Source organism: Leucoraja erinacea, chromosome 32, assembly GCF_028641065.1.
Source record: "Leucoraja erinacea ecotype New England chromosome 32, Leri_hhj_1, whole genome shotgun sequence".
NCBI classification, from domain to species: Eukaryota; Metazoa; Chordata; class Chondrichthyes; order Rajiformes; family Rajidae; genus Leucoraja; species Leucoraja erinaceus.
In genome coordinates, this window is record NC_073408.1 from 9,108,893 (window position 1) to 9,134,278 (window position 25,386).

At 47.2% G+C, this 25,386-nt stretch overlaps 1 protein-coding gene across 2 annotated transcripts in view; it reads left to right on the forward strand.

Moving 5' to 3' along the window:
• Positions 1–25,386, forward strand: part of alg9 (ALG9 alpha-1,2-mannosyltransferase) — a 78,458-nt gene that overhangs the window by 16,584 nt on the left and 36,488 nt on the right. For both annotated transcript variants that reach the window (XM_055660685.1, XM_055660686.1), the window contains exons 9-13: positions 3,705–3,827; positions 8,351–8,505; positions 16,054–16,183; positions 17,170–17,317; positions 19,882–20,011. In XM_055660685.1, coding sequence (XP_055516660.1) covers positions 3,705–3,827; positions 8,351–8,505; positions 16,054–16,183; positions 17,170–17,317; positions 19,882–20,011 — 686 coding nt within the window. The remainder of the gene's footprint in view (positions 1–3,704; positions 3,828–8,350; positions 8,506–16,053; positions 16,184–17,169; positions 17,318–19,881; positions 20,012–25,386) is intronic.

The window sequence follows — 25,386 nt, forward strand, 5'->3', positions numbered from 1 at the left end:
TGAGGTGGCTCCATTGTTGCAGAGAACCACCCAACGAGGCAGGACCAGCCACTCCTTGATTCAAATTCACTTAATTAAGCAATCTGCAATTTACAAACGCCACATTTGAGAGGTTACACCTGTGGGAAAAAAATGCTGTACCAGGTTGGAAGTAGAAAGAATAGATCATTGTTAGCTAGGGGAAGGTGAAAACGAGGCATACAATGTCAAATTTAATCAGGTCCAGAGATGTTGCCTGTCCCACTGAGTTACTCCAGCATTTTGTGTCTATCTTCGGTGTAAACTAGCATCTGCAGTTCCTTCCAATAGCTGCGTCTCCTTCTCCTGGTCTGGGACCATCAACCACGGGTCCCCCAAGAAGCCACATCTGGACCTCGCCAATTTCTCATCGGCGAGGCCAAGTGTAGACTCGGTGACCATTTTGCTGAACGCACTTGTTCTGCCAAGGCCTGCAGGATCTCCCGGTTCCTCACCATTTCAACTCCTCTTCCCATTCCCATGCTGACCTTTCTGTCCCGGGCCTCCTCCATTGTCAGAGTGAGGCCACACACACAAAATGGAGGAACAGGACCACATATTCCGCTTGGGTAACTTACAACCCAACGATATTAACATTTCAAGTAATACCTTTTCCCCAACCTCATCCCAGTGCACAGACATTTCATCTCCTCCATACATTCATCTTCCATCCCCAAGTTTCATATTCCCTTTTATCCTCCTTTCCCGCCTCCATGTCCCCTTCCCCCAAACCCTCCCTCCAGCTTTTCATTTCGCTCCTCCTCTCTTTCCTTATCTGACCCCACTTGTGACTCCATTTCACCTCTAGCCTTCGTCACCTACACCCATTTCCAACCCCTCCCGACTGGTACCTACCAATCAGTCGCCAGGCTTTGCCCTGTCCCCACCTCTCTTTTCCAGCTTTCTTCCCCCCACCCCCCCCTTCTCAATCAGTGTGGTCCCTCCACAGATGCTGCCTGACCCACGGAGTTCCTCCAGCGCTGTGTTATTTGCTCAAGATTCCAGCATCTGCAGTCTCTCGTGTTTCTACACTGCTGCGTTGTTCTCTTAGCACTGGAGCCCATGTTTGGTAAATAACATCAAGACTCTCTCAGAATGAAGATTCGGCTCGCTGAAGTTGAGATCTTAACTTTGGATTGCACTCATGAGCTAGTATGGGTTTTTAACAATGCTTTATTTATAACAAGTCTAACCATGCCCAGTATAAATCCCGTTCCACTGATCCAACATCGCTCACTGCTCCTCACATTATACAGTCTAATCGGTGGGTGGCGATGATGAGAAAATGATTCTGTCAAAGATCCTCAGATAACATCACATGCCATGATCAGAAAGATGGAGCTGCTGAAACGATCACTCCCACAGTGTGTGTGTGTGTGTGTAGATATACAAACATATAGCAGCATTATTTTACATATATGAATGTATATATACACAATATGTACAATATATACAAACATATGTACACACACAGCAGCATTATATGTGTGTCTGCATGTATATATGCATGCTTGTGTGCATGTGCGTACATATACGTGTGGATGTACGTATGTGTGTGTCTATATATATATATATATATTATACTAGACCAAGTGCAAACCCGTTGAGAGGAGAGAGAGAGAGGAGGGGAGGGAAGAGGAGGGGGGGAGAGGGGGGGGAGGAGAGAGGAGAGGGGGGGGGGAGAGGAGGGGGGGGAGAGGAGGAGGGGGGGAGAAGGGGGGGGAGAGGGGGGGAGAGGAGAAGGAGGGGGGAGAGGAGAGGGAGGGGGGAGGAGGTGGGGGAGGGGGAGAGGGGGGGGAGGGGGAGAGGATGGGGGGGGGGGGGAGGGGGGGGGGAGGGAGGGGGGGGGGGGGGGGGGGGAAAGAGTGCCTTTTTACTCAAACCCAAACCCAAACACCATTTGCAGGCAGTGCTTTTTTACCTCTAACCATATTTTCATTTTCAAACCAAATTAAGGATACTCACAGTGCTGTAGACATTTGTCAGTGTCATTCAAAGCTCTGATTGAGGCACACCACTTGCAGAGACTGATTGAGGCACACCACTTGCAGAGACTGATTGAGGCACACCACTTCCTAGTTTTATAGTCCTTCCCCCGCCCTCCAGCAGGGGCAGCAGAGAGAATGGGGAATGTTGTAAAAACATTAATATCTCTGTCAATTTTCATCGACGGGAAAAATCCTCGGCACACATACGGCGGAGGGGGGCTCTGAGCGAGGTGGCCAAAAATGACGGCTGTAGGTGGCGGCGTACTCTCGGAAACCGCAGCACAGAAAGCCAAAACCGGTCAAGAACAGAGTTTTAGTAATATATAGATAGATAGATATGTGTGTGTAGGATGTAGACACAAAATGCTGGAGTAACTCAGCGGGATAGGCTTTTTTACACTAAATCAACGGCATGTTCATGGACCCTCATTCACCTTCGCTGCTTTGGGGCAGCATGGTGGCACAGCGGTACAGTTGCTGCTTTACAGCACTAAAGACCTGGGTTCGATCCTGACTACGGGTGCTGTCTGTATGGAGTTTGTGTATTTTCCCTGAGACCGCGTGGGTTTTCTGCTGGAGCTCCGGTTTCCTCCCACACTCCAAAGATGCACAGGTTTGTAGGTTAATTGGCTTTGGTAAAAAATTGTACGATGCCCCTTGTGTGTAGGATATTGTTAGCGTGTGGGGATCGCTGGTCGGCGCGGGCCGAAGTGCCAGTTTCCATGCTGTATCTCGACAAGTCTAAAGAAATTGTAAGTTCACGGACATTTGCCAGCAAGGGAACCCTGGTGTCACCAGGGAACTGCCCGTGCTGAACCTTGTCTGAGCTGCATTGGAGAAGGTGCATGCCACTGTTTATTGGACCCTGCATGTTAAGAGAATGAATGGGTTCTGATTGAATGGATCACATAGCGGTTCATAAAACCCCTGATTTATCTTTCACTCAAAACATGTTGTCTTTTGAAGTACAAGAAGCTGTTGAGTGCAGGACTCTGCCTAGAAATATATTTCACATGTTAATGATTCTTGGATCAGATAAAGGCTTCTGAATTTGATCTTAAATCTGCCAGAAGTCATTTTTTTTTCACAATGTCCTTTTAAAACAAAAAGATGGTTGAACATTGTGAAGCACCCTCTCTTGTGATCGGTCGGTCGGCTGTGATCCTGTCTGTCTTGGTGAGAGAGAGAGATAGGAGGAGCCACTGGAGGAGGACGATGAGATTTCTGGTGTTAGTTCCCATTTTCCAAAAGGAAGATATAAAACTCTCGACAAAACAATAGCAAGTACGGAGTAACTAGCCTGGTTCCTGGCAATAACTCATCGGCATGGCCAAGTTGAATTCAAAGGCCTGTTTCCACACTGTGTGACTATAACTATAATCAAAGATGGCCACAAAATGCTGGAGTAACACAGTAGAACAGGCAGCATCTCTGGAAAGAAGGAATGGGTAATGTTTCGGATCAAGACCGTGGTCTCCCAATTCCTTCTCTACGGAGATGCAACCTGTTTCGCTAAGTTCAGGAATTTGTGTCTATCTTTGGTGTAAACCAAATCTGCCACGCCTTCCTACACATATAACTCTACTCACTCGTGGTTTAATGATGAAATTAAAGCATCGAATGGAAATGCATCTGATGCATCTCATTCTTGGCTGTGTTGGGATATTAACAACCCCCTTTCTGTTTCTCTCCCTCCAGGGACTGAACCCTGGCCGTTTTACTTCATCAATGGCTGCCTGAATTTCAACGTGGTGTTTGTGTTGGCGCTCTGTGCCCTGCCCTTAACCACCCTCATGGAATTCCTGCTGCAAAAATTTAATGGTAAGGATCACAAAGCACAATGACCAGCAGTAAATTGGTGCTCCGGTTTCCTCCCCGATTACAAAAATGTATGGGTTAATTGGCTTTGGTAATATTTTAAATTGTCCCTATTGTGAAGGATAGTGCTAGTGTATGGGAGGATTGCTGGTCGGCATGGTCTCGGTGGGCCAAAGTGCCTGTTTCTGCAATACATCTCTAAAGTCCAAACATCTAATGAAAGATCAAATCTTAGGTTGGACCAACCGGGAGCATTTCGGATCTCTTCAGTGAAGTTGTGTACTTCATTTTAACATTTTGGTTAATTGTTACTGAACTCAATGAACAAAGTATAAGGAGCAATGAAGTGTAGACAGGAGGGTCTGACATGAGACATGTGATGAAACCAACCACCAGAGAGCACTCTTGGTTTATTTCAACGTCTCAATGGTACTTCGTTGTCATGTGTACACTTCAGGGACAGTTCTACTACACAATCATACTACATACAAGAGTGTAAGACACTCAGTCACCAAATAACGGTCGCCACCTTTTAGGCATCATCTTTTATACTTCAAGTCTGTGGAATTCTCTGCCTCAGAGGGCGGTGGAGGCAGGTTCTCTGGATGCTTTCAAGAGAGAGCTAGATAGGGCTCTTAAAAATAGTGGAGTCAGGTATATGGGGAGAATGGGGTACTGATTGGGGATGATCAGCCATGATTACAATGAATGGCAGTGCTGGCTCGAAGGGCCAAATGGCCTACTCCTGCACCTATTGTCTATTGTCTATGTCAACGTTTTTTTTTAAGTGTCAGAGTCTTGACTTGTCCATGAGGTCCCGTTGTCCTGGTGGCTGCACTGAGTTGGAGTTGCAGGGATCGGTCTGGCCTGGCGATGTGTCAATGTCCTCCACCACCGCTCCGTGCCGCTGCAGGCCGCGTCTGCTCCACGTGCTCACTCTCTTGGAGCACCGCCCGATCCAATGGAGCCCACCGCTGCTGCAGGGCCTCCAGCGACCCACTCCACCCACTCCGGCCCCTCGTCACCGGCCCGTGAACGCAGCGTCCCCTCTCCTCCGGCCACCGCTCGGACTACGTGCCCCAGGGAACCGCCCGCAGCCGACCCTGAACTGCCTCCGAGGAACCACCAGTTACAGTAACGGTTCTTCCCCCTTGGTATTAGACTATTGAACAGTCCTCTCATAAGCTAAGTGTTTAGTCCTGATCTCCATAACTATCTGATTGCGGCCCCTAAAATCTACTCTTTCTCTCTGACTAGCACGGCAACACTGTTATTTTCCTTGTTGCACTACCTCTGTTACTTGTGGCTTGATTGTACTCATGTACAGTATGAGTTGACTGGATAGCATGCAAGCAAACAAACCTTTCACTGTATCCCACAACATGTGACAATATTAAACCGATACCAATATTTCTCTAATTTTCATGCTTTGGTTATTAGATTGGCATTGCGTGTCCTACATGTTACATGGACAGTATGGTGTGGTGTTTCACATGGACTGGACTGCATCAGGGGTGAAGATAGACAAAATACTGGAGTAACTGAGCAGCCTCTGGAGAGAAGGAATGGGCGAAATTTCGGGTCGTGACCCTTCTTCAGTCACCCATTCTTTCTCTCCAGAGATGCCGCCTGTCCCGCTGAGTTACTCCAGCATTCTGTGTCTGTCTTCGGTTTAAACCAGAACTTGCAGTTCCTTCCTCATTTTGTCTGCATCAGGAGTGGTCAGGTGTCAACTTCTAACAGTCAGGGTGGTGCTTGGACGGATTTGTTTACACTCCTGTCTGTAACTCTGTAACTGTCCCGTGCATATTTGATCAGTGATGCTGCGTTTTATATTAGCGGTGAACCTCAAGATGAAAACAATACATCTGTTTACTTGAACGGGGCTGTAAGTCTAAACCTTCAACGAAGACCGTGTGCAGTTGGTGTCGTGCGGGCGCGGAGAGCTTTATTGTTTGCAGGTGGAACCTGTAACTGAAATACTTATGGATTCCGAGTCATACTCTGATTTTCAAAATAATAAATCGCCCGGGAACAGGATTCCTGGGTTTTCCCATCAGTTTTCGGTGTCCACACAGTTGTTTGTAAGGGCGGGTACAGAGTTGTGGACGAGGCAATGGGCACTGTCCTGCTTGGGAATGGAGTCTCAGTTTATGGACCTGTGTGGATTTTTTGCCTCGCTCTTTTACAGAGCCTTTCATTTTACAATTTGTGTAAAGTCACGGAGTTATGCAGCGCGGACACTGGTCATTCCGCACACCTTCAATGCTAGAAACCGGTCAAACCTAGACAGGTTAACTTTTTATCCAGATGGACACAAAATGCTGGCAAAACTCAATGGGTCAGGCAGCATCTCTGGAGAAGAAGAATAGGTGACGTTTTGGGTTGGAAGCCTTCTTCAATTCTTTGTCTAGTTTGGCTGCCTTTCCTGAAAATGCAGACGACATTTGTCACTTTCCAGTTATTTGGTCCCTCGCTTGAGGTAATCTAAGGTTTTAAAATGTCAGTCCCTAGCAATCTCTTCCCTTGCCTCCCATAGTAGCCCGAGGCAAATCTTACCTGTCTCTGGGGATTTCTCCACTTGAGTCTGTGAATATCTGTTCTTTATTGATGGAGATTTGAACTAAATTTCACTTTCCCCTTTGAGTTCTCCAACTGCGACATCAATTTCCTTTTTCTGAATGCAAGTTTAGACGAGGGATATGGCGCGGAAACGCCCATGCCGAGATCTCTCCCGCATCTCAGTGCACCCCGCTCCTTCCCTGGTTATTCCAGCTCCCCTTCCCTGCTGAGTTTCACCGGCCTGATCGGGTTTCCTGCCTGAATGCTGCTTATTCTCGGAGCTGCCGGTTAGAGGCACTCGAGTGGCCCGACGCACAGCTGTTGGCTTTCCCTCAATTACAAACCCCAGGAGAAGCACGCAATGTGAAATGAAAACTGCAAGCACCGAAACAAAGCTTGCAACTATACGATCAGTTGCTTCCATAATTTTATATTTCAGTTTGTGTTCCTTGGTCGGCAAGTGTTCCTCTTGGACAAAGGAGTTCCCACTTCCCCAAGATTCCCCAAAGCGGAATTGCGATGCTTCGACTAGCAGCTGCCAGTGTTCAGAGGCAGTGAGGGGTCGCAGAATGTAGCTTCACCCAGTAAAAACCCAGTGACCTCGCAGACGCTCAGCAGATTGGACGAGTCTGTTCCCAAGCAACTTCCCTATCAAGCAGGCCTGATCTGAGTAGGTTGGAGAGCTCTCCATGTCATTTAGCATGGTCCACAAGCATCTGATCTGTGTACGTTCAAGAACTCTCCATCAGTTAGTATGGTCGACACAGATCCGATCTGCAGTTTCGAGAACCCTCCATTATTTAGTACATCTCTGCCTTTCTGCTTTGAGTTAAAATGTTTGAATTATATTACAGCATAGACTAAATGCTATAAATTATAGTGACTTCAGTTTGAATTACTTTGTAATTAACCCATTTCTTTATTTTATTCCCTGTAGTCAACCCTGGCCACACTCTCTTGTGTAGTAGGAAGATCTACAATTCTTTGTTGTGTTTCAAGGTTGCAGGATGCCCAAAGTCCTTTTATACACGCCAGTGTTGCTTTAGAAAGGTAGTTATCAATCAAGGACACAAAGTTGCAGAGTAACACTGTGGTAGATAAAAATGCTGGAGAAACTCAGCGGGTGAGGCAGCATCTATGGAGAGAAGGAAATAAGCGACGTTTCGGGTCGAGACCCGTCTTCAAACTGATGTCGGGGTTGGGTGGGAAAAGGAAAGGAAGAGGCGGAGACAGTAGGCTTATGGGAGAGCTGGGAAGGGGAGGGAAAGGAGGGAGAAAGCAAGGACTACCTGAAATTGTCACTATGGGTCAGGTAGCTTCTCTGGAGAACGTGGATAGGTGACGTTTTGGGAATGTAGAATGTAGTTCATTGTTAGCTGAGGGGAAGGTGACAAAGAGGCTTACAATCAGTAAAAGGTCATCAGGAGGAGAGTGAAACTACTCGGAAAACTAGGATGGGAGAGGGGGGATGGGGAGATTTTATTTTGGGTCTCAGACCCTTCTTCAAACTGAATGTCAGGGGACTCAGAGTGTGTTCCTCCCCATCCCAGTTCTCCGACTAGTTTCCCTGTCCTCCTGATTACCTTTTACTGCTTGTAAGCCTCCTTGTCACCTCCCCCTCAGCTAACAATGAACCATTCTATATTTCCTTCTCATCGTCTGCTTCGATGTGTCTTTTCTCACCTTACCCTTCCATATCTCTGCCTCCTTCTCCCCTGACTCTCAGTCTGAGGAAGTACCTCGACCCGAAACGTCACCCGCTCCTCCTCGCCAGAGATGCTGCCTGCCCCGCTGAGTTGCTCCAGCATTTAGAGTCTACCTTCGACTAGTTAAGGATGAAGGCCAGTCTGTGAAGGTGCAGGTTCACGGCACGGGTTGTAAACGAGCAAGTCCGTGCCTCGGCTGTTCTCAGTGAACCTCTCCCTGACGCTCTTGCCATAACTCTTGCATTGACTCTCTTGCAGTGCACAACCTTGGCCGTCCGTACTGGCTGACCCTCTCGCCCATGTACATCTGGATCCTCATCTTCTTCACTCGGCCACACAAGGAAGAACGTTTCCTCTTCCCCATCTACCCGCTCGTCTGCCTCTGTGGGGCCGTGGCTCTCTCTGCGTTGCAGGTCAGTAGCTCGGTGTTTGGTCCGTCCTAGTTTGTTCTCCCCTGGCCTAGGACTTGACACGACCATGGCAATGAGGGATAAGGTGAATCTCTGAACCTTTGAGGAGGGGGGAAATATTGAATAAGAACTTATTTCGCACAGAGGATGGTGGGTGTATAGAACGAGCTGCCAGCAGAGGGACTGGCCTTTTCTCGCCTCTAGTTTCTCCTCCCCCTCCACCCACATCTACCTTCCAGTATGAAGAAGGGTCCCAACCCAAAACATCACCTATTTATTTTCTCCAGAGATGTTGCCTGACCCCCTGAGTTACCCCAGCATTTTCTGTCTATTTCCGGAGGAGGCAGTTGTGGCAGGTACCATTGCAACTTTTATCAAAGCATTTAGACAGGTACATCGATTGGATAGGTCCATGCATTCTAGGGATAGCATAGAGTGATACGGGCCAAACATAGGCTGGTGGAACTTGTGTAGATGGGGCATGTTGGTCGGCATGAGCAAGTTGGGCCGAAGGGCCTGTTTCTAAGCTGTATGACTATCATTAGAAAGGAGAAGGTATCTGAGGATGGAGAATGTCCCCTCAGTGACCAAGGATGAAAAGTGTGTGTGGAGACAGGGAGATATCAGCAGAGTCTAAAGGTAGACTTCTCGTTAGTATTCATCAGGGTGAAGATGTGGAGGAAGGAGAGGTGAGGGACAGACACTGTCCGTGTCAGGAGGGAGGAAGTGTTGGAGATATCGATACACGTTCCCCTGGAGATTTGCCCAACTGAATGTATTGATTTGCTACAAGCTGTCACCTGTACCTAGACACAGTGAAAAGCTTCTTTCTTTGCTTGCGTGCTATCCAGGCAAATCATATTCTACTCGAGTACTATCCCCAGGGACTGGCAAGATCTATTCCAGGTAGCAAGTGAGGAGAACAATGGGGCCCTATCAGAGATGTTGGCATCTTTGTTATCCAGGGGTGAGGTGCCTGAGACGAGGAGAGCTAATGTTGACCCCCAGTCAAGAAAGGGGCTGTTGGGAAATTACTGGAAAAAGTTCCAAGGGACAGGATTTATGTTTAGTTGGGAAGCAGACCTGTTTCTGGGAACTATTTCTCTAAAGGGCCTGTTTCTCTAAACTAAACAAAGACTAAACTAATCAACATCATCAATGGTTTGTTCGGTAACTTCATAGTGACTAAGTCAGTGCATGGAGCCCTGGGGCTATTGACCTGAAAGCCTGGGTTCGATTCCCACCAAGGCAGGCAGGGTCCGTAAACTAAATAAATAAATAAATAAATAAATAAATAAATACCGCTGCCGTGAGCGTCAGTGTAAGTGACGATGCCTGAATGATGCACGAAGCAACCGTTCAGCAGTGGCTGCTGACGATAGTCACTGACCTTGTCAATGATGTGCACATTTTGTGAATTAAATGTTTGGGAACACGATAAGAGCTGAGCATTTTTTTTTAAAAAACGTTTATCCGAAGGCTTTGGGGAGGTGGGGTGAAACGCTGCAAAGACTTTTAAAGCTGATTAACGTTGCTGTAAGTGTGCAGCTGGCCACGTGGCTTTACAGCTGATTAACGTTGCTGTAAGTGTGCAGCTACGCCGGGCTCTCCAAGGAGATGACCGCATGAAGGTCGCGCTGATAAATGATGCGGACGAATAATGTGTGATCTTCAAACAGCAGCAGTGCCAAATGCACCGATACATCACATGCACACAAATATGGCACTTTCACCAAATCCTAAGGGAAGAGCAGAGCAATTAACGACTGGAATAGATTTCCCCTGAAACGTACCCAGGCTAGCGTCTGCCGCGGTTACTGCGTGGGAAGCAGGCACTGCAGATGCTGCTTTATATTTTAGAGGCCCTTCAGCCCACCGAGTCCGTGCCAACCAGCGATCACCTCGTACACAGGCACTATCCTACACACACGAGGGGCAATTTACAATTTACAGAAACCAATCGACCTACAAACCTGTATGTCTTCGGACTGTGGGAGGACCCGGGGAAAACCCCACGCAGTCACAGGGAGAATGTACAAACTCCGTACAGACAGCACCTGTGGTCAGGATCGAACCTGGGTCTCTGGTGCTGTAAGGCAGCAACTCTACCACTGTGCCACCATCCTACCGTGGTTAATAGACAACAGGACACAAAGTGCTGGAGTAACTCAGCAGGTCAGGTTGAACATGGGGTACATGGATAGGTGACGTTTTAGGTCGAGACTCTTCTTCAGACTGATTGTAAGTGGGGGAGAAGAAAGCTGAAAGAGGGGAGTGGCAGAACAGAGCATGGCAGGTCATTGGTGACCACAGGCCTGTAAGGACTCCATCCCCTACTCCCAATTCCTCCGTCTACGCCGCATCTGCTCCACGGATGAGGCGTTCCACACCAGGACATCTGAAATGTCCTCATTATTCAGGGAACGGGGATTCCCCTCCTCCACCATAAATGAGGCTTGCACCAGGGTCTCTTCCATACCCCGCAACACTGCTCTCTCTCCCCATCCCCCCACTCGCAACAAGGGCAGAGTCCCCCTAGTCCTCACCTTTCACCCCACCAGCCGTCACATACAAAAGGTAATCCTCCGTCAGTTTCGCCGCCTCCAACGTGACCCCACCACTCGCCACATCTTCCCATCTCCCCCCATATCTGCCTTCCGCAAAGACCGCTCCCTCCATAACTCCCTTGTCAATTCTTCCCTTCCCTCTCATACCACCCCCTCCCCGGGCACTTTCCCTTGCAACCGCAAGAGATGCAACACTTGTCCTTTTACCTCCCCCCTCGACTCCGTTCAAGGACCCAAGCAATCGTTCCAGGTGCAACAGAGGTTTACCTGCATCTCCTCCAACCTCATCTATTGCGTCCGCTGCTCTAGATGTCAGCAGATCTATATCGGTGAGACCAAGCGGAGGTTGGGCGATCGTTTCGCCGAACACCTCCGCTCGGTCCGCAATAACCAACCTCCCGGTGGCTCAGCATTTCAACTCCCCCTCCCACTCCTCCCGGTGGCTCAGCTCAGCAGCACTTTAACTCATCCCCTCCCACTCCCGTCTCTGTCGACCTCTCTGTCCTGGGTCTCCTCCATGGCCACAGCGAGCTGAAGCACCGGAAATTGGAGGAACAGCACCTCATATTCCGTTGGTTTGCAGCCATCCAATCCATTCTATACATTTTGCACCTAATTGACAGGGTTTTCAGATGTTCTTATTCTTTGCTTGCAAATTGTATCCAAGCTCAAGACACACTGGCACCTCTCCGCAGCTTGTCCCAGCTCAGCAGAGAGCAATTCCAAATTTACCAAATCTCCCAGCAAATTTACCAAATCTCCCTGAAGCTTTTGCCCCATTTTGAAGTCCTGGCCTCTCCAATTTAGCCAGGATTAACAGTAACAGCAGAAGGTGTGTGGCAGGTCAGAAGAAGTTATGGATTGTGAAACCTGAGGGAGGAAAGTAGCAAGCGGGGAGAAATAGGTGGAAGTCCAGGTGGGACACAAAGGGGGGGAGGGGGAAGGAGCAGAAAACAGTGGGCGGCTGGGCATGGGGTTGTAGGGGGATGTGAACCCAAAGAAGGAAAGTGGTCATCCTGCAGTAGTTAGTGATGGAAATGTCTAAGAAAGAAAAATCCTAGCAGCAACTGTATCCTCCAGTCTTCTATTAGATTCAACATGGGGCTGGAGGGTGTGATCTTGATGGGACAAGTCTGCACTTACTTTCTCTCCCAGAGATGCTGCCTGATCCGCTGAGTTACTCCAGCATTTTGCGTCTTTCTTTGGTATAAACCAGCATCTACAGTTCCTTCCCACCCACTGCATTTTCCCTACTTGTCCTGGACTGGAATCTCCTGCTGCTGCCTGAACTGTGGTGGACATTGACACGTCTGCCTGCTCAGAAAGTGTTGAAGGGGGTGGGTGGAGATTGCAGGTTTCTTTCGGCAGAGCGTTCCCCATTCAGGCTGTTTCAACACAATGATGATGCTGAACATTGCTCTCCAGAAATTCAACAAACGCTGGCCAGAATACCACACCTTGAAGACCAAAGCCCCCTGCAACATGCAAATGACATTGGTTGAAACAATGTAAATTGGCGGGGTGGCATGGTGGCACAATGGTAGAGTGCTGCCTTACAGCGCCAGAGATCCGGGTTGGATCCTGACTACCAGTATTGGCTCTACCACAGTGTGCCTTCCACCACAGTGATGAATGCTGTGGTGGATGTTTGTGTAAATATTTATTGTGTGTTTTTTTTATTGTACCGCTGCTGGCTAATTCATTTCACTGCACTTTATGTGCAAGTGACGAATAAAACTTGACTTGACTTGACAGAGTTTGTACTTTCTCCCTGCGGGTTTTTTCTCGGATGCTCCGGTTTCCTCCCACACACTAAAGGAGCACAGGTTTGTAGGTCAAATTACTTTGATAAATTGCCCCTAGAGTGTAGGGCAGTTCGAGTATGCGGGGATCGCTGGTTGGTGCAGACTCAGTGGGACAAAGGGCCCGCCCGTTTCCACGCTGGATCTCTAAACTAAACTAAACAAAAAAATATATATTGTTGCAAGTTGATTCGCATATCATTCCAACACTGGAACAAAAGAGATATAAACAGAGTGATATCTGCCGAGAGTTGATTGGCATTGCTCAGTAACCTTCCTTTATCTGTCAGACCTTACGCAAGCACCTCCCTCAGCTGCATTGCTGAGATACTGAGCTAGAAAGGTCAGCCTGCAGAACTGGATTGTAGAATGCTGTTTAGCAACTGCCTCGGCTGCAGGGGACAGCACCTTTCCACTATTGACGTTTAATTGTCGGCCTCCCGCAGACTTGTTCATGACATTCTCCCTTTAACTCCGTCAACAGAGCTGCAAATGACGTAATGTGTTCTTGTCGACGTAGACTGTGGAAGGACAGATTAGTCAGCTGGATCAGGATTGTGATATAGTCATTTGTTGTTTACTCGTATGGAATACTTGGCAATTTTGTATTCTGATGGGGGGTGTTTTTTTACAGTCTGATGTGTAAATACTAAAAAAAAAGGCGAATAGAATGTGAATAGGGTGACACGGTGGCGTAGTGGTAGAGTTGCTGCCTTGTAGTGCAAGAGACCTGGATTTAATCCTAACTATGGGCGTTTGTACATTCTCCCCGTGACCTGCGTGGGTTTTCTCCGGGAACTCCCAAACATCCCAAGACATACAGGTTTGTAGGTTAATTGGCTTGGTATAATTGTAAATTGTTGCTAGTGTGTGTGTGTGTGTGTAGGATAGGGTTATTGTGTGCGGTGCAGACTCGGTGGCTCCAGGGCTTGTTTCCTCGCTGCGTTTCTAAACTAAACTAATACAAGGAGTCTCCACCCGAAACGTCACCTATTCCTTTTCTCCGGAGATGCTGAGTTACTCCAGCTTTTTGTAAGCCTTAGAGCCTGTTTCCACGTTGTAACACTAAACAATGGGGGATGACTAACGGAGGGCCTGGTGTGGGGAGACCATCGGGAGGGGTGTGGGTGGGGGGGGGGGGGGGGGGGGGGGGGGGGGGGGACAATGGAGGACCTGGAGCGGAGGAGGAGGAGGAGGGGGAGGGGAGAACAAAGGAGGAGAAGGCGGCATACAGCGCCGTATGTGGTGACTATTTGCGCACCTTAGTTATGCAAGCAAAGAATGTCACTGTGCCTTGTCACTGTGACATTAAAGTATTCCATTCCAGTCCAAACAAAATTAAACTCTGCTCAGTCCTGTCATTCCTTGCTCAGTGTTCATTCACAACAGTCCTCATTCCATATATTTGTTCTGCTGACAAGCTACGTGTTAGCGGGCCAATAGTCTCGGTTTTCTCTCCCCCATTTAATGGTGAAAAACTATTAAATAGAGTCAGAAGATTTCCTGCCACAGAAGCAGACCCTTCGGCCCTCTGTGTCCCTGCCAGCCACCAAGTCCTATCTACATTGATCACTCTCACCAGCATTTGGACTGTCCCTCCTCTGCTTTGCTGATTCCAGTTCTTGTCCTGAGGCTCCCTACACCCTGTGTGAACACCTCCTCCCCACCCCCTTAGCTGCCCACTCCTAGCTGTAGATACCCATGGGTGAGAGAATTCTTTCTTGTTTCCCTTCCAATCCTCACCTTAGACCTGTCCCTTGTCTGAGAACCCCCGGCCCATGGAGAGGTTCTACTCGTGTTCATAAGTGATCCAAGCAGAATTAGGCCATTCGGCCCATCAAGTCTACTCCACCATTCAATCATGACTGATCTATCTTTCCCTCTAAACCCCAGTTTCCTGTCTTCTCCCCATAGCCCCTGACACCCGTACTAATCAAGAATCTATCTAACCCTGCCTTAATGATATCCACTGACTTGTCCTCTACAACATTCTGGCGTCAACCAGCTTTCTACTCCCCTGGTTACCATCACAAAGAGCCCTGTGCCTCCTAAACCTTGTGTACATCTGAACCTAAACCAAAAGTGGTTATTCTTTTGAGAAGAATAACTTTTATAACAAACTCTTTAAGAAGGAACTGCAGATGCTCGAAAAGTCGAAAGTAGACAAAAAATGCTGTACAAACTCAGGGGGTGGGGCAGCATCTATGGAGAAAAGTATTAGGTGACGTTTCAGGTCGAGACCCTTCTTCAGAAACTCAGCGGGTGAGGCAGCACCTATGGAGAAAAATAGTAGGTGACGTTTTGGGTCGAGACCCTTCTTCTGAAGAAGGGTCTCGACCCGAAACGTCACCTACTACTTTTCTCCATAGATGCTGCCTCATACGCTGAGTTTCTCCAGCAACTTTTGTCCACTTTCCATAACAAACTCGTAAACATTACCTTTCCTCTCAAACCTAATAAGCGCATTTGATGCATTTAAGAGAGAGTTAGATTTAGCTCTTATGGCTAACGGAGCCAAGTATTATGGGGCGAAAGCAGGAACGGGGTACTGATCCTGGATGATCAGCCGTGATCATATTGAATGGCGGTGCAGGCTCAAAGGGCCGAATGGCCTACTCCTGCACCTATTTTCTATGTTTCTATTTGCTGTGCTTCAGCCATGTTGCAGGTCAGGTGATGTGCATGTTGTACTGGTTGATTATGACTCGTCTCATCAGTGAAGGTAGCTTCCCAGGAGGAGATGATCTCAATCAGAACACTTGTACCAGCAACAGTACTTGGTGACCCTAGGACTATCTATGATCGGACTTTACTGGCTTTACCTTGCACTAAATGTGATTCCCTTATCATCATGTATCTATACATTATATAAGGCTCAATTGTTATCATGTATTGTCTTTCCACTGCCTGGATAGCACACAACACTGGTCAGCTTTTCACTGTACCTCAGAGCACGTAACAATAAACTGAACTGCACTGACAACGGTGTAAATAACAAGTTATAGGTAAAAACAAGGAACTGCAGATGTTGGTTAATACACAAAAGTGCTAGAGTAACCCTGCGGGTTCGGCAGCATCTCTGGAGAATGTGGATAGGTGACTTTTCGGCTCAGAGGAACCTCATCACTGACCTTCAAGTCAATGCTGTGAGATAACTGTAATATTTTTCTCTCTTTTTCCAGAAATCTTATCATTTCCTGTTCCAACGATATCGGCCGGATCACTACACTGTCTCCTCCAACTGGCTGGCTTTGGGCACAGTCACCCTGTTTGGATTCCTGTCTCTCTCTCGCTCAGTGGCTTTGTTCAGAGGTTAGTTAGTAGCTGGAAATTCTTCATTGCAGTGATCGCCAGTGATACTGGTAAATATTCCAGCTGACAAAATGTGTAGGAAGGAACTGCAGATGCTGGTTTAAACCGGAGACAGACAAAAAGTGCTGGAGTAACTCAGCGGGTCAGGGCTTCTCTGGAGAAAAGGACTAGGTGATGTTTCTGGTCGAGACCCTTCTTCAGATATTCCAACAAGTCTCTGCAGAAATAGTGGTTTGTATGGAGCAGAACAGACAGGTAGACAGATTGCTACAACTCTGAAGAAGGATTTCGGTCTGAAACGTTGCCTATTTCCTTCGCTCCATAGATGCTGCCGCACCCGCTGAGTTTCTCCAGCAATTTTGTCTACCTTCGATTCTCCAGCATCTGCAGTTCCTTCTTGAACCTTGCTACAACTCCCACCCTGCCTCTTGCAAGGCCACTTTCTCCCACTCTCAACTTCTCCCTAAATACCGCAGCTGCTCCCAAGATGACGCTCACCATTCTAGGACATCCGAGATGTCCTCCTCCTTCAGTAAACATGGTTCCCCTGTCCCTGCTGTTGTGGATGGATCTCTACTCTCACTTCTCCTTATCCCATGCGGAACAAGGATAGAGTTCTCCTGAGCCTCACCAGCCTCCGCAACCAACACATACTGTTCCATCATCTCCAACGTGATCCCACCACCAGTCATATCTCCCCCTTTCCACTTTCCGCAGAGACTGCTCCCTCTGCAACTCATTGGTTCGCTCATCCCTTCCCATCCCAACCACTCCTCCACAGGTACTTTCCCCTGCAACCACAAGAGATGTAACACACTGACCGGTCTCAATACTTCCCCAGCCTCCATCGCTGGTCCAGGTGAGACAACGGATCGCGTGCACCTCCTCTCACCTCATCTACTACATCCGGTGTTCCCGGGGAGGTTATTACTTGTATAAGCAGGCGAAGGGATCCCCAGCTTGTTGTCTTGCTGTTGAACCTACAGGTTACCATGCTCCACTCGACCTGTACCCAGAGTTCCACCGGATAGCGACTGACCCGACCATTCACACGGTACCCGAGGGGAGGCCAATCAACGTCTGCGTTGGAAAGGAGTGGTATCGTTTCCCCAGTAGCTTCCTCCTCCCCGACAAGTAAGTCACTTCTCTGCCTCCACTCATTTACCCGACCACCCGCCAATGATGCCTTATGCTCGCGAAACATTGCTGATCAAGTGAGACGCTCGTTTTATATCACCTATGTTGCCACAGCCTTTCACAGATTTGAAGGCGATGCCTGTACTGAAACCAAGGGGATGCTGCAGAAGTTGTGCTTGAGAATGAAATTATAACAATTTGTGGCGCAGCGTTAGAGTTGCTGCCTTACAGCGCCAGAGACCCGGGTTAGATTCTGACTACCGTTTCTGTCTACAGAGTTTGTACATTTTCCCTGTGACTTTATTAACATCTAAGGACTTTTTTTAAAGTTTGGTGGGTATATAGAACAAACTGCTGGCGGGGGTAGTTGAGGCAAGTACTACCTCTGCGGAAACATTTAGACAGGACATTTGGACACGGATATAATAGATGTAGAGGGATATGGGCCAAATGCAGGCAGGTGGTACTGGTGTAGATGGGGCATGTTGGTCCGTGTGTGCAAGCTTGGCCAATGGACCTGTTGCCACAATGTATGACTATGAACAATTCACTGTCAGTTGGTGCTGCTCAGTGACTGTGCAGTGTGAAGGTTATACATCTCTGGGTTACATCTGTGACCCCTGGGCTGGTCGCTCTTCAACCAAGGACATCTTTTGCTTAACCAAGGACCTTGACATAAGGAATGCAAAACATTACAGAGAGAGGTACTATCAGTTAAAAGTGTGTGTACACAGTTTGATACATCACACATGATCTGCTTTAACTATCTGTCATGACATGCCTGAAGAATATTTAACATTTTCATTAGCATTTTATTTTTGTTAGTTGAAGGTCTAGCAATGTAGATCCAACTCTTGGCTCAGACCAGTTTATGAGTTAAGCAAGCTCTCTAAAATTAGCTTTGAATAGACAAAGTCATTCTGTTACAAAAAAAAAAACCCATTGTCGTAGATCTGGAGAGCGGCAGGAATCACGGGGGGGGGGGGGGGGGGGGGGGGGAGAGCAGGGCGAGAGGGTCTCCATAGGGGAGGCATGGTGGCGCAGCAGCACCAGAGACCCAGGTTCGATCCTGACTAAGGGTGTTGTCTGTATGGAGTTTATACATTCTCCCTGTGACTGCATGAGTTTTCCCCAGGTGCTCTGGTTTCCTCCCATCTACAAAGAGAAGGTTTGTAGGTTAATTGGCTTCTGCAAATTGTAAATTGTCCCTAGAGTAAAGGATAGCGTTAGTGTACGGGATGATCGCGGGTCGGCATGAACTCAGTGGGCCGAAGAGCCTGTTTCCATGTTGTATCTCTCTCTAAAGTCTCTCAGAACTTCTGTCGGAGAGAGGATGGGAACTTCTTTAAAATAGGCACACCTTGAGAAGATTGTGCAAGAAATAGTACTAAAGTGTGTGCAGGGACTTGTACTAAAGTGTGTGCAGGGACTTGTACTAAAGTGTGTACGGGGACTTGTACTAAAGTGTGTGCAGGGACTTGTACTAAAGTGTGTGCAGGGACTTGTACTAAAGTGTGTGCAGGGACTTGTACTAAAGTGTGTGCAGGGACTTGTACTAAAGTGTGTACGGGGACTTGTACTAAAGTGTGTGCAGGGACTTGTACTAAAGTGTGTGCAGGGACTTGTACTAAAGTGTGTGCAGGGACTTGTACTAAAGTGTGTGCAGGGACTTGTACTAAAGTGTGTGCAGGGACTTGTACTAAAGTGTGTGCAGGGACTTGTACTAAAGTGTGTGCAGGGACTTATACTAAAGTGTGCAGGGACTTGTACTAAAGTGACTTGTACTAAAGTGTGTACGGGGACTTGTACTAAAGTGTGTACGGGGACTTGTACTAAAGTGTGTGCGGGGACTTGTACTAAAGTGTGTGCAGGGACTTGTACTAAAGTGTGTACGGGGACTTGTACTAAAGTGTGTACGGACACTTGTACTAAAGTGTGTGCAGGGACTTGTACTAAAGTGTGTACGGGGACTTGTACTAAAGTGTGCAGGGACTTGTACTAAAGTGTGTGCAGGGACTTGTACTAAAGTGTGCAGGGACTTGTACTAAAGTGTGCAGGTACTTGTACTAAAGTGTGTACAGGGACTTGTACTAAAGTGTGTGCAGGGACTTGTACTGTGTGTGCGAACACTTGTACTAAAGTGTGTGCGGACACTTGTACTAAAGTGTGTACAGGTACTTGTACTAAAGTGAGTTCAGGAGCTTGCGTTGGTTTGTGATTGCTGTCCTGTGTCAGAGAGCTGAGATATAATTGTCGCTGACACCACCGCAGGTTGTGGCCTTGTCAGAAGCGTCACCTTTCCCATGAGGGGCACTGAGGCCTCGCCAGCTCTGGCGGGAGGAGATGCAACACTGCAGGTTGCTGAACAGCAGAAGAGTGATGGAATTATGCCTGGCCCAGTCATTATTCTTCCAAACAGCATTACGGTGCACGTTTGCCCCAAGGCGTAATAATTCATACAGCTGGAACCTGCTCTGATATAAAAAAGGAAAACTAAGGCTTGTAACAGTGTCTGCTTCATCGCAGAGCAGACTAAAGACCTATTGTTTGTTTCTTCCCAGTTGGCAGCTCCAGTTCATCACTTCAGAGTTTCGAGGGCAGCTCCCCAAGCCCTTTGCCAAAGGACACAAAGCAACTCAAACCTTGCCTACAGATATGAACGACCAAAACCGCGAGGAGCCATCACGATATGTAAGTGAGGGACTTGGTATTTGTGCAGGAAGGAACTGTAGATGCTGGTTTACACTGAAGATAGACACAAAATGCTGGAGCAACTCAGCGGGTCTGGCAGCATCTCTGGAGAAAAGGAATAATGACGTTTTTATGGTTGAGACCCTTCTTCAGACTCAACCAAAAACATCACCTAATCTTTGTCTCCAGAGATGCTGCCTGATCCACTGATTTGCTCCAGCATTTTGTATCGACTTGGTATTTGTTTTTCTACACAGTAATGATTCAAGAAAATTGAGGATTAACAAAGAAGAACTGAAATAAAACTCTTTCTGTCAGATGTAGCTCTGATAAATAGTAGATCTCTCTTGAGCTATGAGCGAACATAGCAAAGAGTGCAGAGAAGATTTATTAGGATGTTGCCAGGGCTTGAGAGCCTGGGGTATGTAAAGGGGATACATTTGGACGGGTACTTAGATAGGAAAGGTTTAGAGGGATATTGGCCAAACGCGGGCAAATGGGACATGTACATCTTGGTTGGCATGGACACATTGGGCCGAAAGGCCTGTTTCCATGCAGTATGTCTCTAACTCTGAATTCACAGAAAGAAAATGAAGATACAAACAATTTAGCTTATTTAAAAGAGATGTGAGTTGGGTTCATGGCTAGGATGGGTTTGGAGCAGTGGCTCCCAATCTTATTAATCTGCGGCTGAAAATTGATCAAACGTTTGGACTTGGGACCCATTTTCAAGATAGCACGATAATTCAATAATTCTCTCAAAGTGATTTGAGTTTTCAAAACATTTTATTATTTGGCTTTGTAGTTTATCAATCGTAAAGTTAAAGCATTAAATAAAAATCAAATTAAGTAATTGGAAGCAAAATTAAAGCATTAAATAAAATTCCGATTAAATTGCAGTACACATAATGAAACATTAAGCCTAATGTTTGCTCCTGCCCGCCTGTCTGCCTACCCATTGCATGCTGAAACTTGCACGGCAACTGCAGAGTTCTGCGTCAACCATTTCAACAACTTTTGCTGGAATGTTGCAGAATTTTTTAGAAAAGGGTTTGGGTGCATTCACGGGCAAGATTCAATCCCATGCTACGCCCAAAGGTTGAGAAACTGCAGTTTGGAGCAATTTGGGCCAAATGCAGGCAAATGGGATGACTCAGGAAGGCACCTTGGTTAGTGATAGCGTCATTGAGCTGTTCAACCCAACATGTCCATGCCCACCCAGATGTGGGTGAATCATATTCATTGTGGGTGAATGTGTGTGAATCATATATTCATTACAGTTTTGTTAGCCTGTCGGAGTCTTACAGCGTGGAAACAGGCCCTTCAGCCCAACTAGCCAACACCGGCTACCATGTCCCATCGACACTAGTCCCATCTGCCCGCATTTGGTCCATATACCTCTTAACCTTTCCTATCCATGTACCTGGCCTAGTGTCCTTTAAAAGTTGTTTTGTATCTGCCTCAACTACCTCCTCTGGCGACTCCTTCCATACGCCACCATCGGTGTGAAAAAGTTACCCCTCGTGTTCCTCTTAAATAGAGTCATAGTCAAAGATACAGCGTGGAAACATGCTCTTCGGCCAACTTGCCCACGCCAAACAACAAGCCCCATCTACACTAGTCCCACCTACCTGCGTTTTACCTATATCTAGCTAACCCTAGCCTAACCATGTATCTGTCCGAATGTCCTTTAAACGTTGTGATGGTACCTACTTCAACTATCTTCTCCAGCAGCTCGTTCCATGTACCTACCACCCTTTATGTAATAAAAGTTGTTCCTCGGGTTCCTATTAAATATTTCCCCTCTCACCTTGAACCTATGTCCTCTGGTTCTTGATTCCCCTACTCTGGATAAATGACTCTATCTATTCCCCTTATGATCTTATACACCTCTATAAGATCAACCCTTGGCCTTCTATGATCCAGGAATAACATCCTAGTCAACGGAACTAGGAATGATTGGAACGTTTTCGCGGTTTTCGAACTAGGAATGACAATTAAATTGACTCTCTTGACTCTCTCTCTCTCTCTTGAGAAGGAATAGGCAACGTTTCGGGTTGAGACCCTCCTCAGACTGAGATCATAAGATCTTTTTAAAAGTGGCCAATGTCTCCCTGTACCTTTCCTGTCCATTTAATGGAGAAATAGGCGAGAGCACCAGTTAATGGGGAAATTATTGGAGGGTAGCTCCAGTCTGGGCAGGTGCACCTTAATTCCGCCCATCATGATTCTATAAACTCTGAGCCTCCTCTGCTCTAGGGAAAACAATTGCAGCTGATCCAGTCTCTTCTTATAATTCAAACGCTTGATCCCGGTAACATGCCTGTGAATCTTTCCTGCATACTTTCCAATTTAATGGCATCCCTCCTTTAACGTGGTGACCTGAACTGTATGTAATAGTTCATATGCGGTCTCATCAGCGTCCGATACAGCTGTATCGTGTGTCCTGACGTCCCAACTCAGTGCCCCGTCCCACAAAGGCAAGCATGCTAGACGCATTCTTCACCACTGAAGTTTGATATCTCCGGTCACAGTCTGCAAGGCAACTTGAGATGTTTAGAAATCCCAACTCTCAGGTTAAATTACCTCCTCAGACTTGGTCATAAATTGTGTGTGCGTCCATGTGTGTGCGTGTGTTTGTGTGTGTGTTTGCGTGTTGTTCGTGTGCGTGTGTTCGCGTGTGTGTGTGTTTGTGTTCGTGTGACCTGTGTGGGATATTGTTATTGAAACAAAACACAATTTAAAAAAATATCAGGGAGAGAAAACAAGGCAGCGAGTGTGGTGGACGGGGGAGAGCTGACCAACATGCAGACGGAATTTGTCCCAAAACATCACCTATTCCTTTCCTCCAGAGATGCTGCCTGGCCCGCAAAGTTGTTTAGGAAGGAACTGCAGATGCTGGTTTTACCGAAGATATACACAAAATATACACAAAATGCTGGAGCAACTCAGTGGGTCAGGCAACATCCAACATTACTGTTTGTCTGTTACCCGTTCCACATTCCCGTTGTTACCCGTGCTGGAGAACATGGAAGGTGGGGTGACATTGTCAATCATATCCCCAGGAGCTGTGCCTGAACCGATCGCCGGCCACCTGGGGCTGGAAACATTTAGACTCAGTGTCATTTATACATGTGAGTCTGAGGAAAACATATCTCTAATGGAGGGCTATCAGTAGTAAAATGTGTGCATGCAGGTACACGGATGTATGCAGACAGACAATGTCACCTGCATGTGTACACACAAGGACAAGGCAAAACATACGCATACCAAACTCAATTGACGCCCTTGTGCAAACACAATGACCTGTTTCCTTTATCATTGTTATTTTCTTTTGCATATCTTTCATTCATTTGTTCTATATCATCGTCTATATCTCCCGTTTCCCTTTCCCATAACTTTCAGTCTGAAGAAGGTTCTCGATTCGCAACGTCACCCATTCCTTCTCTCCAGATATGCTGCCTGTCCCACTGAGTTACTCCAACATTTTGTGTCTATCTTTGGTTTAAACCAGCATCTGCAGTTCCTTTCTACGCACAAGGGAGTGAATGGATATGCGCACACATGCACACGCACACGCACAGACACACACACACACACAAAATTTGGTTTTTGCATTGAACATGCTGTGGTCTTGTGAGTGAGTTAATAATCCAGACTACTGTAATATAGAATTTTATATTAAGGCTAACACCTCTTATTGAACCACTTTTGTAAGAATTTCACCCTAATATTGAATAACTTCCTCAATGGAACAAGCTTGGCATCTTTACGTTCCAAATGGAAACTGCTCCATACCCCGGAGTTTCTCCCACAGAGTAGATTACCGGATTGGAAGTCATTTAATAGTTTTTTAATTGTATTAAATGATGTGGTTACAATCTATATTATGATTTTCTCAATATAAAACCACAGTAGCTGCAAGAACTATTGTATCGTGCCAAAATACACGCTACACTGTGAAACTTTGACAGCACGACATTATTTTCTCCAAAATAATACTCGAGGAAAGAATGACAATACTCATTTTATTTGGTAGTTATTTGTAAATAATTGCAGGAATCGTGGATGAAGAATAGAATAAAATTTTATGGGAAATGTTCAGAGGTGCAAGAATGGACCGCGTGGGTGCTGGCTGCATGGGGGGTGGCGGCATGAGTGGCGACTGCATGGTGGCCTTGGCATGGGTGGTGACGAACTGCATGGGTGGTGTCTGCATGGGTGGTGACGGCATGGGTGGTGACGAACTGCATGGGTGGTGACTGCATGGTGGCCTCGGCATGGGTGGTGACGAACTGCATGGGTGGTGACGAACTGCATGGGTGGTGACTGCATGGGTGATGTCTAGATGGTGGTCATACTGTCATTGGTCACATTGTCATAACCTCTGACAAATAAAAATAGATTGTAGCTATATAACTGTAAAGGGTGGAAACAGGCCCTTCGGCCCATCTTGTCTCTGCTCACCAAGATGTCCACCCGAGCTCGTCCCCATTGTGGGGTTAACTATTCAAACTGCCATTTCCCATGACATGCCTCCAACCATTCCTTAGTTTTATTATTTCTTTCTCTCCCCCCCCCTCTCCCGGAGAAGCATTTTTGTGGCCAGTTCACAGCCAGCGTGGCATCGTACCAACTGGTCCCTTGCTGTGCAAAATCCTGTGAGTTGCTGCCAACTCGGCCTTCAGCTAATTGTAGTGCTGGGGAAACAAAGGGCAGGCTGGCAGCGAGCAGGGCTGGTCCTGGCACAGGCTACGGGGCTGCTTCAGCCGAGGAGACGGCCAGTCTGAGCTGTGGGTCTGACCACTCGCTCTCCCTTTGTGCCGGAGCCCGAGCCATTGTCAGCGGCCTGTCCCCCTCACTGCTTACACTGTTCATCACCGACTGCATGAGCAGCAATGAAAAGGAAAGATGTCAAAAGAGATCACTGAGGCGTGATCAATGCAGTCACTGAAAGGGACACCAGGCAGACACCAGCAATATCCGGGACAGATCTGTTAATGCTGCAGCATTTGGGGAATCTTGCCAATGGAACGACATCAGGCTTGGAAGTAACACAAATACATTGTTTCCTTTGGGAATAGATCAGGTGAATGCACAGTCGGTGAGAGCTGATCTTAAAGAGTTGCATGAGATCAGGAGGGGAATAGAGAGAGTTAACGCGCAGAGTCCTTTACCCACCGTAGGGTTATCAAGAAGCAGAGGACATAAGTTTAAGGTGAGAGGGGAGAGATTTAATCGGAACCTGGAGGGCAACCATTAACACAGAGGTGATGGGTGTATGGAACAAGCTGCCAGAGGAGGCAGTTAGACTGGTACTATCATAAAATCTAAGAAACAATTGGACCGGTACATGGATAGGAAAGGTTTAGAGT